Raw genomic sequence first — 13,684 nt, 5'->3', positions numbered from 1 at the left:
GGCATTTTCTTGGAAATTTACTTAAGGTCCTAAACCCCAATTGTGGCATCGTGGCACCCCGGTTGAAAAACACTGGATTAGATGATTATGCTTACTTTTTGGACATGAGTGTATTTGATATAGATCTTGAAGTAAAGATTGAATGAAAGTTTGGATAGTGTAACTAGTAATTCATCTGCACTGTAAGCAGTATAGGTTTCAGTACTATTCTGAGTTACTCTATTCTTTCAGAAATTTTCTAAATTATTTAATCAGAATTGAAAATTAATTTTTAATTACTAATTTTAGTAGTAGGTGGTGCTAAACAGCTTATCTTTATACCAAATACTGTAATTTAGTTAATCAACAATTCAATAATACCATAACTTGGCTGAATTGTTTTTTGGGTTACAATTATTAGATGTTTGGCTATTTAGATTATCTTAGACTCTTTTAATTTTTATTTATTTTATTATACTCTATAAAATGCAGTCAAATGTTAGTTCATTGGAAAATTATATTGTTTTTCTTTAAGATAATAATTATCTTAAATAAATTCAGTAAATTTAATTTAGTTGCTTAATTTAAATTATCTATTTATCCAGTATGGTGGTTATCAGACTTTTACTTTTCCAGCGGTTATGTATAACAGAGGGAAAATATGGCAAATTTAGGTGATTAAAGGTCAATGGGGTGGGGAGATAAAGGGGTTGTGTGTATCTCTGGTAGGGTCGGACTTAATGACAATTTTACTCATTATTAGTGTTTACAATTTTTTTATAAAACCCATTCTTAACTATTATAAAATGGCAAAAAGCTTAATTTTGAGGGCAGTCTCAAAATTAAGCTTTTTGCCATTTTAAAATAGTTAAGAATATAAAAAGTTTTTTAATAAAATATGATAACAGATGGCACTACCAAAATTTTAAATTTTGTTGGAAAGTTGTGCAACTTGTTGCTCATTTATTTTGAGCTACCTGTAGTGACACAATTTTTGTCAGCACAACAGTGAGCCATCATCAGATCAAAGGTGGTTTTATATTCATAAAGTGACATTAACAAAAAGTGGCATTAAAGATATGTATCTTTTATTATAGAAGTATATAAATAATAATAAAAAGTAGATTAATGAGCATTGTTTTCATTATTTTATAAACTTACACACCATCTGAGAATCACTGATTTGGTAAATTTGATAAGTTTTTCACTTATAAATAAAAATTTTTATTTTAATCATTATATCAACTTTTGTTTTATATGATAGAAAATAGTTTATTTTATTAATAATTTTCTATTGTTTTTGTTTTTAGTTAGTTATTATGTTTAAATCAGTGTTCCACAAACTTTTTAATAATAGTTCCATTTTTTAGATGGAAATTTGGTATGGCCTATTTTAGTTTGATATCATATTTTATTATTTTTGAAATTTTTTTCTCATGACCCAAAAAATTTTTCTTATAATTTCTCTGGGGATCACACTCATATTACATTTTTGTGGTTTAAATGATAATTCATATTAAAAATTGTTTCCTTTTCTACTTTGTAAGACTTTAAATATATAAGGATATTTCCCAAATAAACAGTTTTGCTATAATAAATCTCATTAATAATGAATTTTTATTTTAATATATAATTCATTTATTTTCAGAAAATAGAGTCAAAGATCCTAAATTATCTCGAACACTTTCTATCAAGAAACAAATCTAAGAAATCTTGAAATACATATCAAGTTACAGTTTATTCCTAATGACTTATTTGTTAACTATCTACATTCTTTGTATGTACAAATTAAGATTCTGAATATTGTAGTTGGGGTTTAAACAAATGCAAATGAAATTTTTTAATTGTATTTACAAGTATTTGGTCGTGACAGTTCTGCATGTTAATGCATGGCTGTAGTGATATGGTGTATATTTACATCTTTCTATGGTGCTAGTGAAATTTACATTTCATATATGGTTTTATTGTTAATATATTTCAAGTATACGAATCTGTTTTCATACAAAAACATCGTTAGTTACATATTATTAAGAAGTATTTTATACAATTAGATATGACTTAATATTTGTGCCAAATACAATATAAAAAATTTTTTATGATTAACATAATTTTTCTATTCATTGCTTTGTAGTAATTTTATATATGGGATCAATTGATAAAAATAACAAATATATGTTTTTATATTTTATAATTATTACTGAATTTTGTCAGTATTCAGGGCAGCTTGTTTATTACTTATATATTTTGATATATTAATGTTTATATACAATATATTTTGTATGATGTTTCAATGAGTTTTGAATGGCATAAATACAACATCCATTTTTAATTAAATTAATAATAAAATTTTACTTTATTATATTTAAATTTTGATGTTATGATGGGCAATATGAATAAAAGTGTTGCAATTTATTGCTCAGTAAATTTAATTTTATTTAAAAGAATACTTGTAATAATGAAAGATTTTGAATTTGTTATTGTTCTCAGAATTATGTTAATTTCAAAAAAAATATTGTTGAGAAATCTAGAATATATTAATAGATGTGATCAGCAGAAAATTTGAATACTGTTTCTTTGATCATTTTACTTTATTTTAAATATAAAAACATTTTAGATTTTTATACCTACATATTATTAATCTCAGTTTACACCTATATTGTAATGACCATTATTATTAAATATATTAGTTTTTCTAACTCTGCCAGGGTTGATGATGATAAACGTATATAGTCCAAACAGTTATGAGTTGAAAGTTGAAATTTGGTACAGTTAGGGTACATCATGAGAACGTACACTAAAAACGGATTTTTGGAAATTCTCCCACGGGGAGAGGGAGAGGGTTAAGGATTTCCACCGAATGTGACACAGCCATTCGGAAATGATTTTTCACCCGAATATGACGTTTTCACCGGGTTACGGCTTGACCAATTGGACATGACTTTTCATCGGACGGATACTTCGACACTATTCGAGATTCGTTCTTCCACTTCGGTTTAAAGTGCAAAGAACAACGACAGTGACAATGAAACATTAAGCAGTGTTCTAGTGTTTAAAGAATGTTTAAACGACTATAGTTGACCAAAACAACTTATATTCTATGGACATTCACACTGTATTTCATCGGATGTTCTACTGCTAAGAACTTTCACCACGAAACAATGAATATTTTCCACTAGAAGGCATATGAGAGGAAGACCATTTCAACATTGAATTTAAATAAATCAAAAAATACATTTACTCATTTGTGTACCCCAAACCAAAATCATAATTACTTCAACAATTAAATTCGTATGTCGAATTATTTGCAAAAACTCTAAAAATAAAGATTATTCTCAGATGAAAAGAACGAGTAAGAAACTACTCTGTTTTATGACGGATTATCGAGTGAGTCTACATTAGCGAACATGCATTTGGAGTTTTTGAATCTAATAAACAACAAGAATTTGGTTATGGTTGAAGTATAGTATTTCTTTTTAGTTAATCATCTGTTCGCTAATATAAATCACTCGAAATCGGTTAAAATAGAGTAGTTTATTTTCAGATAAAAAGAACGAGTAAGAATTTTTATTTTTAGAATTTTTACAAATAATTTTAAAATATTACCGATCCCATTGTTTTAACTTTTTATTGATCGTACATCGAATTTTCATGATTGTTTATACATTTTTATATTTAACTAGCAGATAAGCCTGGCGTTGCTCGGGCAAAAAGTAACTATAGCGAAGATTAAGATTATTATATTATAGCCAATCTTACCCGTTTTCACAGAATGCAAGAATTAGGTCTCCCTGTTTTCAGACTAATTAGAGAATTTTTAGATGGGTCTAAAAATATGTTCGATTTCCCGCAAAAACGCAAAAAACCGCATCTGGGCCTGTAAATGTTGCACGTCGCTTTCTCTTAATACTTCCATTGTTAACATTTTCATTGTTAACACTTCCCCCTGCGGGGGAATGTCAACAACCTCTTCCCCGCGGGGGGAATTTCGTAAAATCCCTTCTTGAACATTCTCGTGACGTACCATGTACCAAATTTCAACTTTCAACTCCTAACCGTTTGGGCTTTGCGCTTATTATTATCAACCCATCTCGATTATATGCAGTATATGGAGAGAACCGGGGCAAGTTCGTCAATCAAATTTTCTTTGAAACAAAATAAAAGGAGACCCTTTAGAGCAGGGGTCGCCAAAGTGGTCGATATCGACCCCTAGGGGTCGATATAATTTTTCGGGGAGTGGTCCGTTCGGATATGTCGGGCCCCGTCCCTCACCACCCGGTCGCCCCATTGTGGGCCTGGCCGAACCCATAATGGGCCTTCTAAAAGAGGCCCTCTTAGTGCCCACTGGGCGGAAAGAGTTAAAAAAAAAAAAAAAAAAAAACGATAGAGGTCGATATAACATTATTGGGGGGTCGATTATCAAGCTTATCCGTCTCACTGATTGTCAGTTACAAAAATTATTAACATAGGTCTATATACAATAAATGAAAAAATAAATAAAAATTTAAAAGAAATGTATTTAAATAGTAAGTGCTTTTTTTGGCTTGTAACACAAACTTTTTGGTGGGGGTCGATGTGAGGTTTTGAAAATTTGTAGGGGGTCGACGATGAAAAAAGTTTGGCGACCCTTGCTTTAGAGGCTAGCCTTGTTGAGTGTGGTGTCTGTGTTGTTCTCCGACAAGCGTAGTCGAAATATCAAATAACTTGTCTGTTTCGTTCAATTTCATATAATATTTTGCTTTCATTTATATAGAATTGGCATGTTTTGTTATAATTCTATAATAACGAAAGTTATTTTTCCTGTTAGAAGGATAAAACATTAACTTATTCACGTGACCAGATCATGGCTTAGTACCCTATTCTCAGGGTTCCACTTAATGTTTCTAAATCGTGACTATTGGGGCATCTTCGGCAGTGTTGCCGATCTTGTTCCTGATTAGTGATCATCATCTGAGTAATAATACTGTAACTGTATAGTGTATACGGAATTATGTCCTATTCGTAATTTTTCGAATGAACAAATTTTATTTTCTTGCACTGTTTTGTGATTGTTCAAACATTCGAGTAATGATTTTGACTATTCACAAAAACGTCGTATGGGCTATTCTATTTTGTGCACATACCCTACTCTCTACTAGTAAATAATTACGATTTGTCCATTCTTTTATAATAGATTGAAATTTATTTAATTTAAAACCAAGTTTTTTTGTATCTGTTCTATAAGACAACCCCGGATTTTGGGGGCCTTTTTTTATAATTCAACTATCGTCTTATCTGCCGAGATATACGGTAGGTCTTTGGAAGAGTATTTCTTTGTTTTAATAGTGAACTCCAACGTATACATTGTTAATAACACAAATTTATATACCTCCGTATCTTGCTCCATTACTGTTGCCGAAGTTTCCCCTGGTATGGGGGCAACTTCGGCAATCGCTATCTCTTTATAAAGTTATTATTATTATGATTATTTTTATTTCCAAACTGATTTTAACCAGTTCTGTGGTAAGGTTACATTCTGGCAGACAATAAACAACGCTCTTATTTCAGTTTACAGCAGTATTTATTACACAAAATTTAACTTATTCTTAACATGCCGAAGTTGCCCCGGTCTCCCCTATATATAGATAAAACTTATTAAATTGACTTTGCTTCAGTGTTTTATGAACTCGCGAAGTCTTTTACATTAATACAGATACTGCATATTTGGAAATCCGTAAATTTTCCTGTACATATTTTCCGATGTATTTTAATTTAAGATTAAGGTAAATAAGGCGTTATTCTTTGCATTATTTTAGTGTTAATTGAAAAAATATTTTTGCAGACTACAGTTTAACGTCTCCGGTCTAGAGAAAAGATGAAGACGTCAGTTGACACGATAAAAGTTGATATCGCTGTTTATTACACAAACTTACTTTTTAGATTTCAGCTGCAATTTTGAAGATTAAGTTTATAAGATTTAGATTAAGTTATATGGAAAAATAAAATGCAAATTTTCTTGTTTTTTTCCGCCTTACGAGCGATAAAAGAACTTTAAATCATATCCATTATGCGTTCAGTCAGGCTCACAATGGAGGGCGGCCGGGTGGTGGGAGATGAAAGCCAACATATTCGTGACAGATAGTTCGTGAAAAATTTCTGGGGAGCTGCTCGTCCAGATGTGATCCGGAGTACCCCACAGCGACAGATTGATGCCTTAACCTTCTCGGTCATCGGCTGTCAAAACATCCTGTCGTCCGGAGTGAGGGAGAGATGTCCTGTAATTTATTCAGAAGTCAAATGTCTTCTTTTGGGCAAAATTAAATTTTAGTTTTTTTAGAAACAAAATAAAACGCAAACGTTGTCTATTGGCAACTTTAGAGTATATACAGTTTGTATCCTAAGATCAACTTTGTCGTGTCGGTCATACAGTACATTTATTCATTTGAAGTAAATTTTACTTCAAATTTTACTTGAAAATTTACTTCAAATGAATAAATGTACTGCAGGTCTTTTTATTTCTTGCAACAACAGTTCTCATACAATCTACGTTATTTCCAAATTAACTGAAGGAACACTCGATCTGTCTTCTGTTTCTTTTATTTTATTTTACTTGTTATTTTTTGTTCTTTTTCTTTCCGCGTGACGTCGATTTGGAAGGAAAATGCGTTTCATTCGACACAAGAATAAACAAATAAAATCTCGGTCTGGTGACGCCGGACATTAAAGTATATATTTTATCAGGTTTTATTGTTATAAATAAGAAAAAATATGAGAAAAATTTAATAGACAAAGCCAAAGACTATACAATATCACAGAACATAGTTTTCATTTGGTGGCCTCACTTTAATCATACTTTAAGAAAGACGAGATAAATATTATTAGTCTCACTATTGGAAAAAGAAACATTTAGGGTGCGACTATGCAGACGCGAGCGAGAATATGTGGCGAGAAGAAGCAAGATGCGATAAATATCAAACCCTGTCAGATATGTGCGAGAACTAGAAATTCGCTCTCGCCAGCGTTATTTTTCGCTTCTCGCTTGTGCATGGTTTTCCTTTGCGAAAACTAAATCGCTCGCTCTAAATTCGTGTCTGCATAGTCGCACCCTAACTTATAACTTTTTATACGCTCTTCAGGCTGACGAAATAGAGTCTGTCTCCTTGAAGTTAACTACCGTCCTTCTCCCGAAGGCTTTGTACATTTCTAACCTTTCAAGTTGTTTCGGCCGAGGCACTATTTTCTCTCGATGGCGTCTTTTTCATTTCTAAGGAGTGAGGAAATTGTAGAGTTTTAGAAGACCTCTACAATTTCCTTACTCCTTAAAATTCTGTGCTTACTACATCCTTATAGATGGAACAGAGGGCCTTCTCGTAGGTGACTACTACATTGTGTGATAGAACTGCTTAGGCTGAAACATTCGGAAAGGATAGATATCTACAAACTGTTCAGGAAGAGGACGGCACGAACATACATAATCCATTTATATGTTACTGTAGGCCTATTATCAATGTTCCCTCTAATTTTTATTTATTATTATTTTTTTTTTGTAGATGAGCGGAACATATATATGTAAAATCTTATTTCTTCCTATAAAAATTAAAATAATTAATTATAAAGTAGAGATTAAAATTCATTTTAAAACATACTTCCATACAAAATATCTTTTGTCAATGATTTAATGTATTTAATCGAAATATACGTAGCAATAATCATGTTGCAGACAGAGTGAGAAATAAGTAAACAACAGTTCAAATCAGTGTGCATGCTCGCCTGCGCGGCACATAAATTCTATATACGATATTCTCTCCGACAACAACATACCGGTGATCGAAATACGTCGATTTACGCGGAAAGAAGGGGACATAGTTGTCCTTAGTTCCGCGGTCTACTCGGTGGCCAGGGCGGAGACGGTTACCCTCTATTACCAGAGATATCGCTGCGAACGTTACATTCCCCGCCCACGTCAGTGCGGCAGTGTCTCTCCTTCGGCCAAACGGCCCCGTCATGTCGAGGCCAACGGAAATGTATCAAATGTGGCGCGGACCACAAATCAGTCAACTGTGTTACCGAGTATTGTGGCTGCGTTCGTTCGGCGGGGACCACAAAGCGGACTCCCCCACTGTTTGGACTATCAGAGAGAGACTCGATTGTTAAAACAATGCATCACTCGCCGATGTTCTTATAAGGACGCGAAGATATACAAAGCGGCCCCGCGTCATATGCGGAAGTGGCTTCACTACCAAAACCGATACAAAATGAGGCGGATTCCCGAAAGCCCCCTCAGCGGGGACAAGAGTTTGCCCGCGCTCCCCCAGAGTCGACAGACGATTTCCCGACCTTGTCGAAAAGAATCTCTTAACTAGAATCCGCAGTTGAGGCGTTGCGTGCGGAGATTTGTCACCTCCACGAAACACTTCGATCTTACCCTACAATTCCAGACCAAAAGGCTTACACATCTGAACGCGAGCCAAGCACAGACAGTCCGATGGCGGCACCAATGCCATGCAAACGGCCATCCCATCAGTCGAAATCGACTGCTCAGGCCTACTATCCGAAAAAGAAAAAAGTTTCAAAACCTCGTCAAGCAGTCGTTCGGCTACATCAGACACAGACGGTCCGCAATCTGATATAGACCCATTTTATCCTGCTGGCTCATCTAGAGCAACCACTTTGGACGATTTAGACTTTACTACCCCGGCCGAACAAGGCCAAAATACACAGACGTCAGTCAAAAACTCAATCAACAAATACCTAACGTGGCTGGAAGTCAGAATACCTTCCATATAGTGCAATGGAACGCTAGAGGTCTACGCCCTAAACGAGATCGCCTCTTGGCGTCGCAATGGCTTTGTGAGACCGATGTTTCACTTATCCAGGAAACGTGGCTGGCATCGGAGTCGAGTTTTTTCTCTCCCGGGGTTCTCGTTGTTCCGTCGGGACCGCCCAAGGGGCGAGGCCTCCTGACGGCTATAGCCAGTCGGTGGCCAGCCTGCCCAGCTCCGTCATCACGAGTTTAGAGGTTCGGAAGACCCAAGTGTTCATAACAGGGTCCTCCTTAACTTTAGTCAGTGTATATGCTCCTCATGGAGTAAGTCCACGGATTTCCTTGGATGCCCTCTTACCAGTTGACCGTCGCCTCTGCCTATGTGTGGATTGGAATACACACCATCCTCATTGGGACGTCTCGTGCGTCCTCCCTGACGCTTCAGGTCGGGCATTATTCGACTGGCTCTCCTCAACAAACGTGTGCTGCTGGAACACAGGGGAGCCGACCCACTTCTATCCCAACGGCTCATCAGCCATTGACATATCTCTTGGTTCCCCAGACTTGCTGAGCTTAACAACATGGCAACCAAGTCAAGACACCTTTACTAGTGATCACGCTCCAATATTCATTACAATCACAATTCCGGGTGCTCATCGTGCGTGGACTTCTCAATGCCTACATTATACCACGAACCGGAGTAAATATCCCGCTACCTAGACCAGAACTGATCTCGAGATGGAAGTCAACCCGATTCATATAATTAAGTTTATGTATAAAATATGTCAACCACTCACAATGGTGTACCAAGACGAGTGGTGGCAGCCTACCGCTCTGGAGGATCCGGGATCGAATTCGGACGGATCGAAAAATATGTCGGGCCTTTTCCTCACCACCCGGCCACCTTATTGTGGGCTTGCTAAAAGAGACCCTCTTAGTTATAAAGCAGACTAAGACGATAATTTTTATATTTCATTGTACGTCCTGGGAGTCTTAGAAAGGAAATTGCTCGTAACGTCATACATATTATCAATAGCGAATTTGTCCTAAAAATTACGAATTTTTGAACGCCATCTAGCGGAACTTTCCGGAAACGATTTGGCAATTGTGCCAAAGAGTGAACGAGTAGTTGGGTTTGTGAAAGAGTAAATAAGATAAAAGTGTTCGTTAAAGATGACTTCAATGTCAGAAGAGAGAAGAAAAGAGATGGAAGAAGAGATGAACAGGTTAGAATTAAGTCAATTTTCTCAATCGATGGAGCAATTTCCGAAATAAACTTAACTTTTCATTTAGATTAAAATGCAACCAGTTTATTGTTAAAAAGTAAAAACAATAACAATAAATTAATTCTAAAGAATTTTTTTGCGTAATAATTAGAAATCGCTTGCATTTATTTAGTTAAATATTCTTAATTTTTGGAAATTTTTATATAAAGATGATGATAATGGCGACATCTAGTGCCGAATAAATTTTTCTTTGTGACGAGGAAGATTTATAAGTTTGGAGTTTGTCGTTTCGAAAGAAGATCGAGTTATGCCTTCTGATAGTAGAAGGATAAATGGACCGGAAAATACAATTCCTCCGGTTGTTTTCATGGAAAAAGAACAATTAATTAAACCTGATCGTTTAAGGAACGATCGTAGAAGGATGCTGGATTGTAGGAATCCTGTTCTCCACGTGAGTGTTGTTAAAGAAGCACGTGGATCTGCTTATTTGGAAGTTGGAAAGACGAAAATAATATGTTCCATTTATGGTCCTAGAGAAGTTCCAAAAATGCAAGGTTTCCAAAATAAAGGACAATTATTTTGTGAATTTAAATTTGCACCATTTTCACATAATAGACGTCAATCTGTTAATCGTGAGAAAGAATATTCGAGTATTTTAAAAGAAGCTATCGAGCCCGTAGTGTGTTTGTACAAATTCCCAAAATGCACTATCGATATCTTCATTCTCGTTCTGGAAGATGATGGCGGAGTTTTAAGTAATGGAATCACTTGCGCTGGTGTTGCTCTGATGGATGCCGGTATTGATTTGTTTGATATGGTTATTGGCTGTTCGCTTAGACAGTGGGATGAACTATGCTTGCTCGATCCCACTTTGGAAGAAGAGTACGTTAGTAACGATTCTGGCGTCGGAATTAATAATGGCAACGTGACGATTGCTTTTATGCCGTCTCTGAAACAGGTTGCGGCTCTGCATCTCCAAGGTGAATTGGAAGCTTCGATTGTAAATAATGCACTTAAGGTTTTGATGGAAGGCTGTTGGCATATTTATCCAGTAATTCAGAATTGTGTAACTCTGGCATTAAAATATCAGTTGAAGGAAAAAAAATTAGATCTGTCAAGTGTATAATGACTTTTAAATGTAATGTTTGAATGGTTATTAAAAATTTATAACATTTTAATTTTGTTTATATTTATTAATATTTCAATAATTACAATGTCTTAATTTGTTGCTAATTTATACATGTAATGAAAGCTAAAATCACAGAATTACATTGATCTTTATCAAATGTGTAAATATTTGATAATAAACTCTTAAACAGTATGTTAACATTTGATATATAACTTCCTAAAGTATTCTTTTTCTAAAACTTATTTCTGTTATACACATATCCTGACTAAATGTTCTGTTTTAAGGAAAATGTAACAACCTACATAGAAATTTACAATCACATCTGCATTGGTCCAAGGTTGACAGCATGCCCAATGCTAGTAATCTACCATCAGACTAACATTGATTTATAATTGGAAGGTAGTGGAGGATCAACACTAATGCCAGTCCAATGTTAAGCCAACAATTTTGCTTGACGTAGGCCCTATTTTAGGGTGATCAGACATCCCTGATTTCCAGGACTGTCTGGTGTTTACTTGTTTTAATTATTTAATTGTAAAATCAATTTTCGAATAGAATGATTTTATTAATATGCCAATACCGTATCACCAATTTATAGATCAGTAAATAAATAAATTTTAAAAAATAACTAAACTTCAGTCAGTTTTTAGACCACATTTTTACTGATTCTGAAATATGTCTCTGATTGCATTGTAAATGTTACGGTATCTACATTGTCAATGAACAATGATGCAAGACCAGTAATGAATATTGGTAGTGTTGGCAGTAATGTTAATAACAGTTTTTACGGCATCAGCATTTAATTACCATTCAACATTGCCATTAATATTGGAGTGATATGTATTGATATTGCTAATATAAACAGCAATAGCCAAATTTTAGCATACAAAATAACATGCATGAAAGTTCTGTTTTATATATTAAAATAAATTTTAGGCAAAGATGATGCTTTAAACAGCCTTATATTATCCTATAACATAAGTGTGTATAAATTATGTAATTTTGATACATATCAGTTTTATATTGTGCAGTTTATAATCTATTAATAAAGTTTCTAAGGAAAGTAATAAATAAGGATCTGTGATACAGTCTGTCCAACAATAATAGAACATACATGATTGCCTAGAAACTATTATTTCATGAAATTTGTTAATACATTTTATAGTAAAATAATAACTATTATTGCATGACCTTGAAGTAAAATTATCATTAAACAAAAGAATTAGATACTAATATCAAAAAATACGGTATCCAATATTAATAGCACATCCTGACTTATGATAAGTTTAAGTTATATTAGTAGCTGATTATGCTACTATTTTGGAGGCAAGCTCAAAAGTACAGTTAGACATTGAATTAACCAAAGATAGTAGTCATTCGTGCAATATCATGAAAGCCACAACACAAATTTTGCTTTGTGGTCGTTTTGAGTTAGCCACAACGCGTGGCCGTTTTTACAACTGCCATGACGCAAATTTCGCATTTTGGTTGTTTTTTTCGCTTAATGAACGATTTCGGTCTTTGAGCCTAACATACATATGTTGTATCTGGTGGGCATCTGTCCGACACCTTCTGCACTACGTCTTCCCACTTACTTTTCCCTCTCTGCTAACTTGACTGCTTCCCCTGCTTAGTCCTGTAATTCGAAACAGATTATTATAGTGAAACAAGAGTAGATCCAAACCAAAAAATTAGAAATAGTTAATAACGGGTCTTTTAAAGAACTACTGATAGACCCAAAAGAAGTTATTTACGTTGAACTCAAGAAACAAATAAATGAGCAAGTTGAATTAAACAATATAAAGAAAGAAGAAAAACAGTATATTTTAACAAACGGAAATATCAGAACCTTAAGTTAAACATACAACTAAAAACACATAAACCAGGCGAGCAAATAAGACTCATCGTCGACTTCAAAAATTCAGTCTTATATAATCTAGAAAAATACTTAAAACAGAAATTAAAAATGTATAAAAATTCAGAATACTCCATCAATCATACAGATGAACTTATACACAACATGAAAAATATAAAAATAAACAAAAATTATAAATTTGCAAGCCTAGATATAGTAAATATGTACTTTTTGATAACCTGGAACCTAATAGAAAGTACACTAAAAGAAAGTGAAGCAAAAGAAGAGGAAATTGATTTAATAGAATTCGTATATAGGAGTAATTATTTTGAAGTTAACAGTAAGTTCTACACACAAAAAACAGGCATAAGCATGGGATCAGTTTGTAGGCTTGAAACTAGCAAAACTTGTTATTGTAGATATAAATCAAACAATCAATGAAATTACAGGCATAAAGTTTATAAACGATATGTGGATGACATAATTATACTATATGACCAAGAAATAATAAGATTAGAAGAAATAGAAGAAAAAATAAACAAATTAAATGATAATATTAAATTTAAAGTTGAGAAGGAGACAAACACAGAAATAAATTACTTAGACATTAAATTAACCAAAAAAGCAAAGAGAATTGAATTCGAGCCATATACTAAATCACGCAAGATCAGGAAGGTGATAAGCTACAATTCAAACATCCCACAGTACATAAAGGAAAACATATTCAACATGGAGTTTAAAAAAAACATAAACAA

The 13,684-nt window shown here is 33.8% G+C and overlaps 2 protein-coding genes across 4 annotated transcripts in view; both read left to right on the top strand.

Moving 5' to 3' along the window:
* LOC136977674 (follistatin-related protein 1-like) overlaps positions 1-2,537 on the top strand; it is a 45,434-nt gene extending 42,897 nt beyond the window's left edge. For all 3 annotated transcript variants that reach the window (XM_067273223.1, XM_067273222.1, XM_067273221.1), the window contains one exon: positions 1,628-2,537. In XM_067273223.1, coding sequence (XP_067129324.1) covers positions 1,628-1,686 — 59 coding nt within the window. In that variant the 3' untranslated portion in view covers positions 1,687-2,537. The remainder of the gene's footprint in view (positions 1-1,627) is intronic.
* A 7,265-nt stretch (positions 2,538-9,802) lies between these two features.
* Positions 9,803-13,684, top strand: part of LOC136977661 (RNA-binding protein 42-like) — a 54,923-nt gene continuing 51,041 nt past the window's right edge. Inside the window, exon 1 of the mRNA XM_067273193.1 lies at positions 9,803-9,945. Coding sequence (XP_067129294.1) covers positions 9,893-9,945 — 53 coding nt within the window. The 5' untranslated portion in view covers positions 9,803-9,892. The remainder of the gene's footprint in view (positions 9,946-13,684) is intronic.

This window comes from Centruroides vittatus, unplaced genomic scaffold, assembly GCF_030686945.1.
Source record: "Centruroides vittatus isolate TY-2023 unplaced genomic scaffold, ASM3068694v2 contig_466, whole genome shotgun sequence".
Taxonomy (NCBI): domain Eukaryota; kingdom Metazoa; phylum Arthropoda; class Arachnida; order Scorpiones; family Buthidae; genus Centruroides; species Centruroides vittatus.
Note: the sequence above shows the minus strand (reverse complement) of the source record. Positions and strands in the feature narration are given on the sequence as shown.